We start from the raw sequence: 15108 nt of genomic DNA on the forward strand, positions 1-15108 counted from the left end.
CATGTCCCGGTACACAAAGCCCTTGAAGGAGAAGCACAGCTCCTACACAGTCACTGTGCCTTGCTCAGTGGCATCCCTTCTTTTCTGTAAATCCATGCAGAGACAGAGCATGGAAACTGCTTCGTTTCCAACATGTATACACCACAAGTTTGAGGGGAGGTATAAAACTCATTTTCTAAGGTTAAAGTAAATCATGGGAAGGATTATCTCCGTCAACAACACAAAATCCATGCCAGGCTGTTGAACAATTCTGCTTTTTTCAAAACAGAGGGCAGCAGCCCTGCATAACAATTAATTTAATTTCCCCATGTTAAATTATGCCATAATTAGCCCCCAAACCCCTTAAACTGATGAATACTTTAAGAAAGCCTCCATTTTTATCAGCGTGCACTTTACTTTCTTCCAAAAGTCATCACTAGTCCTTAGACTCAGCTTTTTCAAACCAATTTAGCCTTCAGGTGGGATGGTGCCCTTAGGGAACACAACCAGAAACCAGCAGAAGGACCAAGCTCTAAATCATTTGAAGACTTTTTCAAGTAGTTTCAAGGACCTGAGAGCTGAGTTATTTCAAAAACTAAGTTTAAGCAACTCAGTGTAAGAAATTAAAGACAAGTTTGAATGTGTTTGCAAATACAGGCTCCAACCTGTAGCCCACTACACAGGAATCAACCTGAATTTGATTCCTGCAACGCAGCAGGGCGGTTCGTATATTCTGAGTTCAATACCACTTGTCTCTGGGGAACACCTTGTATCTTGGGGAGGGGACAAACAAGCTTGCACGGGCTCACGTGTATGGGGTAGGGATATGGGGGTTATTAAAGGATTAAAAGGGACTGATGCTCTTTGGCAACTGAAGTGTAAACACTAGGGAGTGAAATGAGCTAAACAGCTCAAAGACTAGAGTGCCACTGGAACAAACGATTATAAATTAGTTGTGAATAAGCATCAGCCAGATGGATGACTCCTAACCTCAAGAAGGCTTTGGAAGGACTCATCAGCAACAGCTGAAGACTAGGTTTGATTTGAAGGAGAGAGTTGGGTGAGCAGGGTGGGGATAACATTATAGTGATATGCATTTCCAGTTTAGCGGTCCCTTGAAGCACACGAAGGCCGGACATGAGTTCACAGGGTAAATGCCGTTATCAGCCCACCTAACACAGTACCTCAGAACTACCGACACTCTCTCCACCCCAAAGAACCAAAGGCCTGGCATCACTCATGCTGGACTCTCAAATACATGAATGACAGTTCCTCAGAGGAATATAGTGCACTCCCTGCACACAACTGACCAAAACCCAGCCTGAGTGCTGGCTGGTGTCACCTGAGACGTGTCAGTCAGGACATCGGGGACACAGGTCACCTTACGACATAGGTTACTTGATCACAGGAACTGAACTGGTTAAGGACATTGCCCTTTCCTTGTGACAAATACCATGAATGGGTCATTTGCCTTGGCAGTGGCTGTGCTGCAAAGCAGAATGGTCCTGCTAATGACTCACAAGAACAACAGTTTCAAGACACAGTAACTTATTTAAAAACTCCTGCTGTGGGAAGTTTGCAGGTCTGAATGAAGAGCAGTAGCAAACTATAAATGTATTTGTTCCTGGCTGGAGGGATCCTGAAGAATGTCTGGGCCAGGCCAAACACTGGGCTGGGTCACAGATCACTGCTGAAGATGTCTTTCTTCCATTCCTGCCCACCTGGGACAGCGTGGACATCCTCAAGCTCTTTGTCTTCCTCAATCCCCACCTTGTTCCTCCTGCCCATGATCCTGTTGATTTCCATGAAGGTTTTGTTCTTCGTCTCAGGAACAATAAAGAAGATGTAAACTAGAGTGGCGACGCAGATGGCACAGAAGATGAGGAAGCTGTAGGGTCCCAGTCCAGCCTAGAGCAATGAAAGATGACAGAGGAGGGATCAGGGGAATACTCCAGTTGTGTACATTACATGATTTGGACAAGCTGAACCCCTGATGTGCACATATTTTAAGCTGAATGACTAGAAGTTAGGGGTGGTTCTAGATTCTGTCTTATACCACCCCCATGGATTTACTGTAAACCACCATGGATTTACTGGAAAAGGAGGGTGAGGGTCTGTTGCATAAATCAAACTAAACTCACCAGCTCCCTTTGCACGGGCTAAAAATCAGCAACTGTAGCAGTTTATAGGTCACTACTGCTGGGGATCAGTTTGAACTAGTGACCTAGAGATCAAGCGCTAAAATTGACTCCCTGAGACACGCCCCTCCTCAGAGGAAGATGGGGAATTTGTGATCTTTCCATGCTCCTGAATTCAGAATCAGATAGTCACCTAGGAAAATAACTGCTTTATTTTAAAGCACGTGCAACAGACAGATGTGATAAAAAAATGCTTATTAACGTCAGTTTCTTACCCTTAATATATAATCCTGCATACAGGTACTGGGAACTAACTTGGGCCTTTATAGCTCTCAGGATTAAAAAGGCTCTTTAGGAACGCAGGGGAGAAGATACTGATTTTAAGCTGAAGTCTTGCCCTGTCACGTGATGGCATCTTACCTCCATGTAGAGGAACACAAGCCCCACGGTGAAGTTGCAGAGCCAGTGCACTGCCCCTCCCACCATGAATGCTGCAGGCCGGGATGCCTGCAGGAACATCTCGGTGATCATCACAAATGGAACTGGACCTGGAAGGTAGGTGCAGTATTTGTAAATCCCAAAGACAATTCTTCCACTCTGAATTCTTAGATTACACTGTTCATTTCAGCGGCAGGCAATGTTTTCTAAACTACTAGCGTTTAGAAACACCCAATAAATCAGATAAGGGATTGAATAAAAAAACAAAACCAGGGCAACTAAATGACTTTCCTAATCTCACACACAGCAATCAGCCTCTTCTCTCTTATGGTTGCAACTTAACCATGAACCCATCTCCAGCACAAATTGTGAAATAAGATTGATAAACACAAACTGTCTCTCCCGAGAGCACCCTATGAGCAGCAACTACGCAAGTCATTGCTTCTTAAAGAAAGAGAAGCAAAGAAACAGCCCAACACATGCAGGCGGTGGAAAAATGACTCCTGGAACAAGCCCTCAGGCCCATGCCCTGCCCTGCCGCCCTGTGGCACCGTTAAGCAGAAACAAACCATGTTCTCATTAACGGGGTCAGGCCACAGGTCCAGCTGAGCCGGTGTTCTCCCTCCAGCCACCTCCCTGCCCCCAGCACTTGAATCTACCTGACGGCAGAAATGGAAAAGGAAAGGTTGTATGTAATTCCATCTGCCAGTGAAACCTCGACAGGCATTTCAAAACCGCATTGCTGCATCCAGCAAGGGTCTGGCCGGGCTTTCCAAAGCTGAACAGACAGCTCTGCCATGCTGAGAAGTGATTGAGGACAAAGCCTTTCCTATACCCACATCTATCTGCACATCTCATTTCTGCTGTGTGATCCGCAGCGCCACACGTATAACGTGAGTTGCTTCAAGTTTGATCTGTTGCCTACACATGCAAGCACACAACATCTCTGCCCAGTTGGTAGGGCTATCTCAGCACAGTTTTGCTTCTGATCTTACTGGGGGAATCTCCAGCACAAGCACAATTGTGCCTTTGCTTTTCCTCTCGAAAGCCAGATGCTCCCCTGCCTCATGGACACAACCAGCAAATCACTGGAACATAAATAAGCCTAGCTGACAATCAACAAGGTGCATGGCCACACAGAAAAGTAATTCTATCTCTTTGGATTAGCTCCACAAAGCTTTTGATTTGAAACTGAACATAACACTTGGCTTTACGCAACTTGTGGAGGAGACTGGACTAGGCTGTGCATACTTACTGGCTCCTATAGCATGTCCAATGATGTAAACGACAACACACACTATGCTGAGGTAAGACATCCAGGAGACAGTGGTCTGGAAGAATTTAATCACAGGTTAGAGGTGGTTCCTCTCTGAACATCACCAACACGTTCAAGGCACTATTTGTGTTAAGATTTGAAGGTATGTCCATACTTAGCCATGAAAATCCCAGCCTGAGTATGATCCTTGCTTCCAACAAATGGATGCAACGGATATTATGAACATGGTGTACTTAAAGTAGTATTCAGCCAAGCAAGATCATAGCTTTTCCTGGGTTTACTTTAGGTAGATACACAAATACAGAGACCTTTCATACTGTCTTCTCCCCGCCAGGATATAGAAGCAACTTCAAAATGTACCAGTGGCCTGTTCCCTGGAAGGTCCAGAAACGCACAGGTAGGATCACCTGAGCCAGTCAACTACACACCTGGAGATTGAGGGCCAAGGTTAACACTGCACAGGAGACAGAGCATAATCCAAAGCCAGCAAGGAGAAGGATTCTTCTCCCCAGGGATTCCACAATAAGAACCTAAAAGAGACAGAAGGTGAAAAATCAGACACCTGGGTCACAGCACTTCTTATTCCAGCAAGATTTATTAAGGTAGTCTTTGTCTGTTAAGAAGTTCAGTGACATTTCCACCACCTACTGATGGATTGTGGGCATGAAATCACCCAGGAACTGCAAAAAGCTGGACGTGTCAATAAGACTGAGAGAACAGCCAGGCCATTCTTCAGTACCCAGACCCAGTGAGAACTGCATGGAAGCCCTGCACGGTAACACTGAACAGCAAAAAATGGCATATCAGCCTGGAGACCAGAGACTGAACACTTCTGAGGCATATGAGAAATCATCGTGATTAACCATTTTGGTTAACATAGCTGCCTTCAGCCAAGGGACAGTGCAGGGCGTCTGTTGTGCAAAGCAGCTCACAGTATGTGTAAATAACATAACCTAATTTAAAGAGCGACAGATGGGGGAGACTGGACAGGCTAGAACTTGAAGAGCCCCAACAGAAACTTACAGCGAGCAAAGTCATGACGACATTGATGGCACCTATCGACACAGTGACATATTGAACATTTTTGCTTTCCACACCTGCCGACTGGAAGATTCTGTCTGCGTAGTAGAAGACCTGCAGCAAAACCACAGCTGTGTTTATACGTGACCAAAGGCAAAACACCGGCATCTCATTTTGACTGCTTTGACATCCTGCAACCGGTGCACAGAAGCCTGAAAGAGCTGGAGACATTGGTGTTTGGATCCAGGCACAAGCACTTTACTCCAAAACCATCCAAACTATCCTTAACAGGACAGCTTGGCTCTGTATCTAGTACATGTGTGTACTGGATTTGGTACTGGCCAGGGTCAACCCACCACAATGTCACACAGAACCAGTGTCCCTGATGAAGGGGTACTCCTGTGTCCTAGCTCCTGTGCAGCACTGTCCCACATCATCCACTCTCAAGTCCCATCCCTTTATTACTCACCCCACGGGCCTTTCCCACTCACCGCATTAACCCCAGAGAGCTGCTGGCCCATCATCATGACAATGACAGAGGCAAGCTGCCATCGCAAGCCTCTGAAGGTGCTCAGGGTGAGTGTAGCCAAATGTCCTTCTTCCTTTTCTGACCAGACTTCTTGGCTCATTTCTTCTAGCTCATCATCCACATCATCGCAGCCTCTCAGCTTCTGCAGAGCTAGTTGGGAAAGGAAGGTATGTTATGGACCCCAGAGAGCAGGTCTACAAGTGAGCTCTCCTGCTTCAAATCAAGACAGAACAACATGGGCTGCAGTTCTTCCACGGTGGGAAGTCAGGGATTCATATACGCAGAGAAAGGAGCAATGTTGCAGGAATTCCATCCACCAGCAACATGTCAGTGAAGAATTTCACACTCGCTTGCTTCACTGTCGACTGCTGTCAGTCATGTCTCACAGTCAGATCTATCCCATTCCACCTCCCCTTTCGTTAAAAGGATGATGCTGTACCTTGTCGTGCTTGCTCTTCATTGCCCTTTTGTATCAGCAGGTATCTGGGACTCTCAGGGAAAAAGGGCAATGTAAGGAGCTGAATTAGTGATGGGATGCCAGTGAGCCCCAGCAGCACAGGCCAGCCTGCAACAAGTGAGACAAAACGACAACTGTGAGAAATCTTTCCCCAGTGGAGCCCGCTGAAAATTCCTGAGCCAGGGCTTTACCTTTGGCATTCCCAAGGATCGCTTCGAGACCAAGGATCTGAGCTACGAGGATCCCAACAGTGATGAAGAGCTGGGGTACTATCCCAGTAGCACCTCTCAGGTTTTTTGGGGACGCTTCTCCAAGGAACATGGGAACCACATTGGAAGCCAGACCTAGTAGTTAGAGAACTAATGTTAGACATGCAGCTGCCTGACATCAGCACACTCACCATCTTCAGTAAAAAGCCTTGTTCCCATGTGAGACCAAAGTGATCCTTGCTGGACCACAGGACATGTGGAAACCTCATGCTCAAACCCTTCTGCTCCAGCTGAAGATTTAATGTCATCTTCTGGCCAGTGAATAAGCTGTGTTGTATGGTTTCCTCACTCCTCAGTGGAACATGGGGACACAAAGCACATGGCATCGGTTCACTCAGCAGGTGGAGAGCTACAAAATCCATCACTGCATCTGGTGCCCTCAGAAAGGCCCAGGAATCTAGCTTTTTCTGGGAGCCGTTAGATAAATAAGTTTATACCACTACCTCTCCGTTCCTAAGTAATGCTGTCCCTTTGCCAAGGCTGTCAATATTACACTCACATATCTTAAACTTAAGACAGAAATCGTCTCTGTGGCTAAGCTGCAGAGGCAGTCCCATGCTGGAGCTAATTCAAGGAGCCTGAATTGTTTCACCCATTTCAACTGAAATACAGTAGGGAACGAACCACACACAGATGATGGGCCTTGGGAGTGCAACCTGCCAAGCTCCTGGTGCTTTGAAGGTCTAGCTTATTAACTGCTCAGCAGCAAAGCATTTTAGGAGTCTAAGGCAGCTAGCAGTAGCTAGATGGCGGATAATTTGGGGGCTCTCAGCGTTCATCTTCCTAGAAGTAGCTTTCTCCCAGCAGGGTCTGCCAAGTACTTCAACACAATACATGCAGAGAAAAATTGTGCGTTACTTCAGGTTGGAAACAAAGTGGAAGAGAAAAATTCATACTTCCTTTAAAACAAGTAAAGAAAGCAGTATCCAAACAAGCTGATGTGAGGGTGGAGAGATGCGACTTCTTGCTGGCTTTTAAAAATTCACTACTCCTTTAATTGCTCAGTAACATTTTGCAGAGACCTTTGCTGGTTTGAGGTCTCTTACAGGTAGCATGCTCGAGTAGGTGGTTCTACTCACATATGACACTGAGGGGACAGGTTATTTTGAGGAACATTGCATGGTTACCCACAGTAACCCCAGAGAGCTGCCAGCTCCCGTGCTTAGGCTGCAAATCCTGGCATGCAAAACCCAAACTCCTGGAGTCAAATGACCACATGAGACTCTTATCTTACATTTCTAAAGTTCCTAGCCTTCAGGAGCTTGGAGTTACAAAGGTGATCAAGCTGTTATCTGAAAGCCAAAAGGCATGGAAACAAGCGTTAAAGCAACCAGACAACATTATAAAACTAAACTCAGGAGGTGCAGTGTGTTAAGTTTGCACTATAACCAGCCTTTTAATTGCCTAGATTAAAACATGCTAGCAGTGACCCCTGGACTACTGCGTTCGAGTAACAGTGGCTTTCTAACTGTTCAGACCTAGACTGATCGAGCCCTGGACACCACAGGGCTGCCAGCTCAGCCCCTCGCACCGGAGCTGCCCTTTTCCCAGGAAAGGTGATGCCTGGACCCTACCAGAGCCCGGAGCAGGCTGGATGGCTCAGCGCCTTCCCTCCCCACGCACAATGTCCACAGTTTGAGTGAGGCCAAGCTGTGAAGGGCAAGTCAGGGCAGCCAGTCCAGATTCTTTTGTCAGTTATAAATAACTGGAAAGAGGGATCACACTTAACAGGTCCCTTAGCATTTATTCAGAGAACCAATGCTGAGAGCAGCTGCCAGGCTTAGGATAGTCAAAACCCAAAACAGAACCATTGGACTAGATAAATTATCTGCCTTAGCTGTTACAGATCAAGTTGTTTTCCTACATCAGTTCCTTGTTTCCTCCTTTTATCTTCACAGGATATCCCAACTCACTAATAAACCACAGAGCATGTCACTCTTGCCAGCCCAAAGCCAATTAATTGAGCCTAAATGCTGTTAGGACCCTTATTAACCTGGCTTTGCACACACTCAGTACTGTATGGGGCACCCAGACATTCTGGGCTTCTCTTCCATATTCCTGTAGCTCTAATACAGCCACTTATACCAGCAACTCACACACACCCTGCTCCTTGGCTTCCCACTATCTTTGCAATAAATCTAGCTCTGAACCCTTCACTCCCCCTTTTAACATGTCTTTTCTCCTGCAGGAAGATCAGTCAGTTCCCGGACTGGATTACTGGATCTGGCATTGTCTCCAATGTCTTTGATTTAGAAGGATTATTCTGTCTCTGACTATGTGAAAAACAAAACAAAACAAAACAAACACGCCAGGCTATCTGCTTTAAGATTTCTGGGAAAATGTATTATTATTATCAGGTTTCCTAGGTGTTGGAGCTCCAGTGCCTAGCAGATGCTTATTGCAGAGGATAGCTGCATCTACAGACACACATCTCCTCGGTACATCTTAAATTCCAGTCTCACTGCCATTGTTTACTAGACATCTTTAGTACTTCTGCAACATGCAGATGACAACTGTTATTCAAGCAAATCAGCACTGTTATGGAGATGTATAGCTAAAATATGCTACGTGTGAAACCATCTGTTCTGAGAATAAAAAAACCTTTACACGGCCAAGAATATATTGCTCTCCCTTTACCATCCAACCTCTCACTTACCAGCATATATTCCCATAAGAAGACGTGAAAAGATGATTACTTCAAAGGTTTTTGCTAGTTCTGAGGTTCCCATAAGGAGTGCAGCAACAATGGAGAAGAGGTTATTTATCAGTAAAGTACCCTTTCTGCAAAGTAATAGGGAAGGAGACAGATTCAGTTTATTTTTTTTTAAGGCCCCAATAGCAGACAGATGCCCTCTGTGTTATGCTGTCCAAAACTCAAATGAATCACTACCCCAAAGACTAATCAAAGAGAAAATGGTGATTGTCCCATTTTTTTCCTGCAGGGAATGAAGGCTTCAGAAAAGAACTCAAGTTTCTCAGGAAACTCGAGCAGCAGAAGCCAGGCCTGATCTCAGATCCCAACCCAGGACTTTCATCGTTGCTCTCTACCTGGCTCAGTGCCCAGCATAGAGCCTGGCCTTGACCATACTGAAACCATATAAATTCTTCTACATGTGAGAGACAACGTGTATTGCTGAGTCCAGCAACTAATCCCCAGCCCATCTGCCTTGCAATCGAGGTGGTGACACAGTCACGCTCCTCATGGGCTTGGCAAGCTGGAGTGACCAGTGAGGCAAGTCTTATCTGAACCCATCAAACTGCTGGTGAAGGATGTTAAACACCACTGTCACGTACCGGCCACAGCTGTTGACCAGAGGCCACACCATGAGCGATCCAAAGAAGCCACCCAGAGGGAACATGGACACAGTAAGAGACCAGAGCAGCGTCTGGAAGCTACTGTCCATCGGCACTCCATGCCTATTGAAGTAGGTTTCATTGTAAAAGTCCTGCATGTACTGAAACAAAATACAGAGCACGTTTAGCACAGTAAGTAAAATTTTCATGGTGAAAAAGCTAGTTAACAACAAATGCCATAAAGCTTTAAACAAATGTCTTCATAAAAACCAGAATAGCTGAGCTGGAAAATGAATGCAAGAGAGGGATGGAGGAGCCTGGACCAAACTGTTACTACATGCTATCCTGCCTTATAGGATTTGCCTGGTTTCCAGAAGGGAAAGACATTCCTCATGCCCCGTCTCTGCTGGGCAAAGTCCGAACAGTAGAGTTGTACACCTTAACACCTCCCTTCCCTTTCCGGGGGAACCACTTCTCACCAGGTGCCTGGTGACTCAAAGCATCTGCCCACAAACACCCATCATCTACTGTCACGCTCCTGCCTTGTTCTGTTTGTAAACCTGCTCCTGGGTCATGGTCCACTCCACAGTCCAACCTACCGGGGCTGGAGAATTGATCACGGACACATTATAGCCATACTGGAAAGAAGATCCAAACCCAGATATCAGCGATACCAGCACAAGCGTCAGTGTCATTTTCTGCAGAGGGGAAAGAAAACACACAAACGACACCGTAGAAGCAGGTTTGGCTTTTAGGCATAAATGGCATTCAGTAAAAAATAAAGAAATACCCTAAGACTTGCCTTCTGTGTTTTTCACTTCATGTTACAGTATAAAGAAAGCCCAATGGGTTGTTTTCATGATAACTCATTTTGTTCTGCTTGATTTGCACATAGTCATTACAGTAATTCATTCTACTCTTTCCGGGTATTGATGGATCATTTGGATGATGAATAATTTTTAAGTTATCATGCTTAAAATACCACCCCGCAGGGAAAAAAAAATGTATGCAATTATTCTTTTTCCAACATGCAAATTGGTTAGTGAAATAACACAGGATATTGGCACAAGAAAGCTTTAAAAAGAAAAGATTTTGCATGAAGTGGCAAAATCCCTTTCCCGTTCATTTGTTCTGCTTTCACAGGCTGGCTTGTTCTGCCTCCCACATTTCAGGATCAAGCTGTTTATGGATCTAATCCGATTGTCACTTGTTACTGAAGCCAATTAGAATTTAATGCAAGTAGCCCAGTGAGGGTTTGGTTGGGGGGTACAGGAGCAGCATTTCGCCGTTCAACAGAAGGGTGAAATTGCCATCCAGAGTAGGATCAAACACAAACCGTGTTTGTGGGTACACAGTCCTCAGGGTTACAAGCAACTTGTTTTTCACAGCCATTTAGTTACTATTCAGTCCTCAGGCTGGCCTGACTGTGTTGACTGAACTGTTTTGGTTGTCAGGGTTTTTTTTTTTTTATAGCTCATTAATGTATCTTATTGCTGCTACATCAATACAGTCATTTTTCATTCAAACGCATATAATATTATGTCACCATCATTAGCCTTCATGTCTACAAGGTTTTATGTCCCAACACTCAGCTCAGGTCCCATATGAAGGGTCTGTCACTTCCCTGACTGAACGTTTGTTCAAATAGCTCCTGGTACTCCTTATATTCCTCATATTCCTCTGAAGCTCTAGCAGCTCACCTCCAGAGATCTGCAGAGTTTAAGGCGCTGCAAGAGATCAAAATTCAAGTCCATCTCAGAGTAAGGATCAGAAGGAAGCTGAGGCTTCCAGCTATATTTTCTTTATTTTAATATTTCTTTCTTATTCCAGCTATATTCTATATTTTTTTTTTACAGTAGACTGTTGACATTCTCACATTGGTGATGAAAAGTAGGCTGCCTTGTTCTCATTAAACAAATCCCAGAAGCTCAGAAGAGCCACTGGTGTTAATGATTCACATTCAGCACTTTTGGGAAAACATCTGGCACACATGAACATTGCATTGTGCAAGATGCCACAAAGGCAGCCCCCATCCAGAAGCATCTGCAGCCTAAAACTGATTAGAAATTAGGAAAGAAAACTCACATGCAGAAGGGGACAGTTACACAGAAGTTATGTGGGAGGTCAGCTGCAAAGAAAATCATGACACCCAGTGCAACGCTGTGCTGCAGATAGACATAAACTGGGTTCAAGCACATACACATCTGCTCTCCCTGTGAGATCAGTTGTGGATATGTTAGCCCAAAAGATCTTGATCTTGCTCCTCTACAAGTACCTGCAGATCTCAGACAGCTTGCTCTGCATCTCTGTGGGAAGCTGAAGTTGGGAGTGTTAGAGTCCAGCATACTCACCCTCTTTGAACCTCCATTGTTTTCAGAGTTCTTGGGCTTATTTCCTTTCAACTTCATTTTGGTGCTTGAATCTCAGACGCCCAGTACAGGCTTTTATAGCCAAAACAGACAACGCGAGGGATGGCAACGCCCTAGACAGAAACCCCCCCTGTGACTTTTCAGAAAACATCCAATCAAGAAGCTCTATCAGCCAAAGTTGTTCTTGTCTGATCGTTCCCTTACTCTGCGTGACTCCCTCGTGTCTTCTCTTTCTTTTCCTTGTCCAAGTCTGTCGCCGCTAGACCAGATGTTCTTTTGCCAGATCCTGACTCAAACAGGTCCTTCCTAGCTACAGGAGAAACAGGCTCATCAGGTCAAATGGAAGGGGCAGACTTATTGCAAAAACTGCTACGTGAGCTGTTTTCCCCCAGCTATACCTATGTCGACGAGTCTGTAGCAACCGAGCTGCAGCTCCTTCCAGCTGCAGCTCCTGGGCAGCTGTGGACAGCGTAGCCAGGGAGGATCCCTGGCAACTGCAACATTCCAGGGAACATGGGGCAGTGTTAGAGCAGCCTTGGCAACAGCGAGGGCAACAGAACTGGCATTAACCCTCTCTGCAACCACAAATTGCCTATCTGCCCTTGGGCTCATATACTGCTCTCCTTGTCCTACCTTACAGGACCGACTTGCTCAGGGCGCTTTTGCAGTTCGCAGAGAACAGGTTCATCCTCTCACATTTGTGTGTTGACAGCTCAAAGAACAGTTTTTCCACCAAATCACATTAGTTCCTTTCCCTCTACATGCAAGGTATGCCACGTGTTCCTGGCTTAGTATTAACCTCCTACACTACGAGACTACTTTGAACAGTCCAGGACTTGGTTAATAGTCGACTACCATTTCTAGAGTTTATCAGAGAAATGCAAAGTTCACAGATACCTCCAGCAGCCAGAGAAATTTGAACCAAACCTTGTTGTTATTGGTCTGTCTGTAACAGCCAGCTTAAAAAAATGGATCCTCTTGGGCAAACGGAGTTGTTCATGTTTCTTTCATGCAGTCTTTGACTGGTTGCAGCCTCCCTTCCTCCAGGTGAAAGCATCCTGCTCTAAAAATAGGAAGGGGAACAGAGCCCTGTTGCTTTGAGGGTAGTGGAACTTAGTCCCTAGACTTTTTGCCATTTGTCTTTTATTGCATTTGTTGTAAGTTAATGTCCACAAGGATGTCGTTTGCTAGGATACCATGACAGTGGATAACACCTCACTCCTGTGACTTTCAGGAACTACTCCTGCTTCAGTCCTACCTGTCATGTGGCATCTTAACTGAAGAGAGATGCAAACCAGTATATTCATTTCACCCATCAGTCACCTTTCCCCACCTTCCCCTCTGCATTGCCACTGAGAGGATGAAGCGAGCTGGCACAAACCAAGACCCTCTGAGATAGCTCAGCTTTTCCCATGCTGCCTTCAAACATTGCTCAAAGCACCCCAAAATGAATGGGACAGGCCATCACTCACTCAGCAGCTAGTTTAGTTCTCACTTTCACAGATCTTTAGTCAGAAGAGGGAAACTGGAAAGTAAATGTTCTGCCCCAGGGGTGGGGAAGCTGCAAGGAGGACAAACTTCTTTCATGAAATTCCTTTTCTTTAAAGACAGTATCATTCTTCTGGGAGCTCTTGGCAGAACGACAGCCACTCTGACACTCAGTAATTATAAGAGAGAAGAATTCTCCATCACGGTCTTTAAACTCCTTCCCTGAACTTGAAGAAATAATCTTGACACATACAGAAATCAAACAGGACATGTATGTTTGCCATCAGAAATCCTTCATCAGAGTAAATATTTGCTTACTGCAGCAGAACATTTTGAGTATTTGCCATTCACAGCAAGAATCTGGTAACAACATCCATAAGGTAACTGGCACTGGGATGATCTTGGAAGAGCTCGATGAAGGGAGACAGGATGGTGAATGAACTTCTTAGACTTTCAAAGCAATTGCAGGGGTGTAACTTCTTCAACAGCCGAGATCCTGTTGGACTTGGGCAGAGAACAGAGCCAGTAACAAGAGAACCAGTTTTACAGGCATTTTACAAGCACATTTTCAATTTCAGCTACAGCACATATTAAGCTTCTTACATCTGCTCTTCACCCCAGAGTGCCTTTGCCTGCAGACATTCACTCAGCTCTGCATCTTCTCTCTGCACTTGTCCACCACGTGCTAAGAGTTCCCATGCGTGTGTGCAGGGAACTATTCACTCTCAGCCCAATTGTCTGTGCTCAAAGCCGGATCCTATGAAATCCTGATATCTCTGGCAAAATAATTCAGAGGGGAGGCTTATCTTCCAGAACAAATCTGCTGGAGAACATTAGCAGTGAGCTATACAAAAGTGATGGTTAGGAGCTGGCAGTCAGCCATGCTGCAGTAGGCAGACCGCAAAGCTTGCAGTAAGGAGACTTATTAGGGGACATCCCACAGTAAATGTCCAAGAGAATGACATTAGCAGCATTTTCACCTGCATTTGGGACAGAATTGCATGTTCAGTCAAGGCTAATTCAATATCATACACAGTCCTGAGCTACAATTGGGGCCTCAAGGTGAAACAATAATTCAAGTAACAAATTATTTGCCTGCAAATAAGTCGTATACAGATAATGCTTTATCAGCTGCATAAATGGCTCCCAGTCAGTTAAGCAAGCGGCAGATATACCAGTGTGATCCCCTAGCAATAGGAAAGGGGATTGCCACAAAACAAGCACACTCTGCAGGTAAACAGTAGCAGACATGAGGCTCTGGAACTAAGAGGTGAATGAGACCCTATTTTCACTGCATAAAAGCAATGCTAGGTAGCATCCTGCAAGCCTTCTTCCTTTTCCATTGCTTTCCTCAAAGACCATTTTAGAAGAGGCTCAGCCACACAGATGCGTGAAATAAAAACAGAGGAGCAGACAGATCTGTAAACTTACCATATCAAGATCTGATAAGTTGGTCTGGGAAGTGTCTGGTCCTTTCTCTATTGGCAGGGTTGTGTGACCCAGAAGATGTTTCAGAAAGTGTTGGAATGTTTGGATATTAAGTCTCCATCTTCACTTTGTTCAGCAGAAGCACCTGACTGTCCAAATACCCACACTGCCCTCTTGGACCTCAGTGGGTTCATTTTTCTATCCGGGACAGAAATAGTGACTGTGCCAGCCAAGACCTGCCTTTGCCAGCTCATGCCACCCTGCATTGGTTTCTGCAGTTCCCTATCAGGCTGCACGGACTACAAGATAGGTGGAATTCAGTGCAGCACAACAGACATTCACACTGCTTCTAAGCAGCAGGACTGACTTATATTATGAAGCCCTATGTCTTACAAATATTGGGTTTGGCAGCATTGAAGTACT

General features: G+C 45.3%; 1 protein-coding gene across 1 annotated transcript; it reads right to left on the bottom strand.

Moving 5' to 3' along the window:
* Positions 1–1510: 1510 nt before the first annotated feature.
* On the bottom strand, positions 1511–10512 carry LOC141953834 (solute carrier family 2, facilitated glucose transporter member 5-like). Its single transcript, XM_074892716.1, has 11 exons — positions 10000–10512; positions 9401–9561; positions 8763–8887; positions 6029–6181; positions 5820–5945; positions 5343–5530; positions 4855–4965; positions 4260–4361; positions 3811–3886; positions 2538–2665; positions 1511–1887 (listed from the first exon to the last, which is right to left on the bottom strand). The coding sequence occupies exons 1-11, from the start codon at positions 10093–10095 to the stop codon at positions 1657–1659; spliced, it is 1497 nt and encodes a 498-aa protein (XP_074748817.1). The 5' UTR covers positions 10096–10512; the 3' UTR covers positions 1511–1656.
* Between the last annotated feature and the right edge of the window lie 4596 nt (positions 10513–15108).

This window comes from Strix uralensis, chromosome 23 (genome assembly GCF_047716275.1).
Source record: "Strix uralensis isolate ZFMK-TIS-50842 chromosome 23, bStrUra1, whole genome shotgun sequence".
NCBI classification, from domain to species: domain Eukaryota; kingdom Metazoa; phylum Chordata; class Aves; order Strigiformes; family Strigidae; genus Strix; species Strix uralensis.

What these genes read in the sequence shown, in the direction of transcription:
- LOC141953834 (XM_074892716.1), bottom strand. Translation starts at nt 10,095, where the DNA reads ATGACACTGACGCTTGTGCTGGTATCGCTGATATCTGGGTTTGGATCT. An exon ending in CTGGTCAACAGCTGTGGCCG is followed by an intron (nt 8,888 to 9,400) that starts GTACGTGACAGT and finishes ATTACTTTGCAG; the next exon opens with AAAGGGTACTTTACTGATAA. An exon ending in AGCTCTCTGGGGTTAATGCG is followed by an intron (nt 4,966 to 5,342) that starts GTGAGTGGGAAA and finishes GTTTTGCTGCAG; the next exon opens with GTCTTCTACTACGCAGACAG.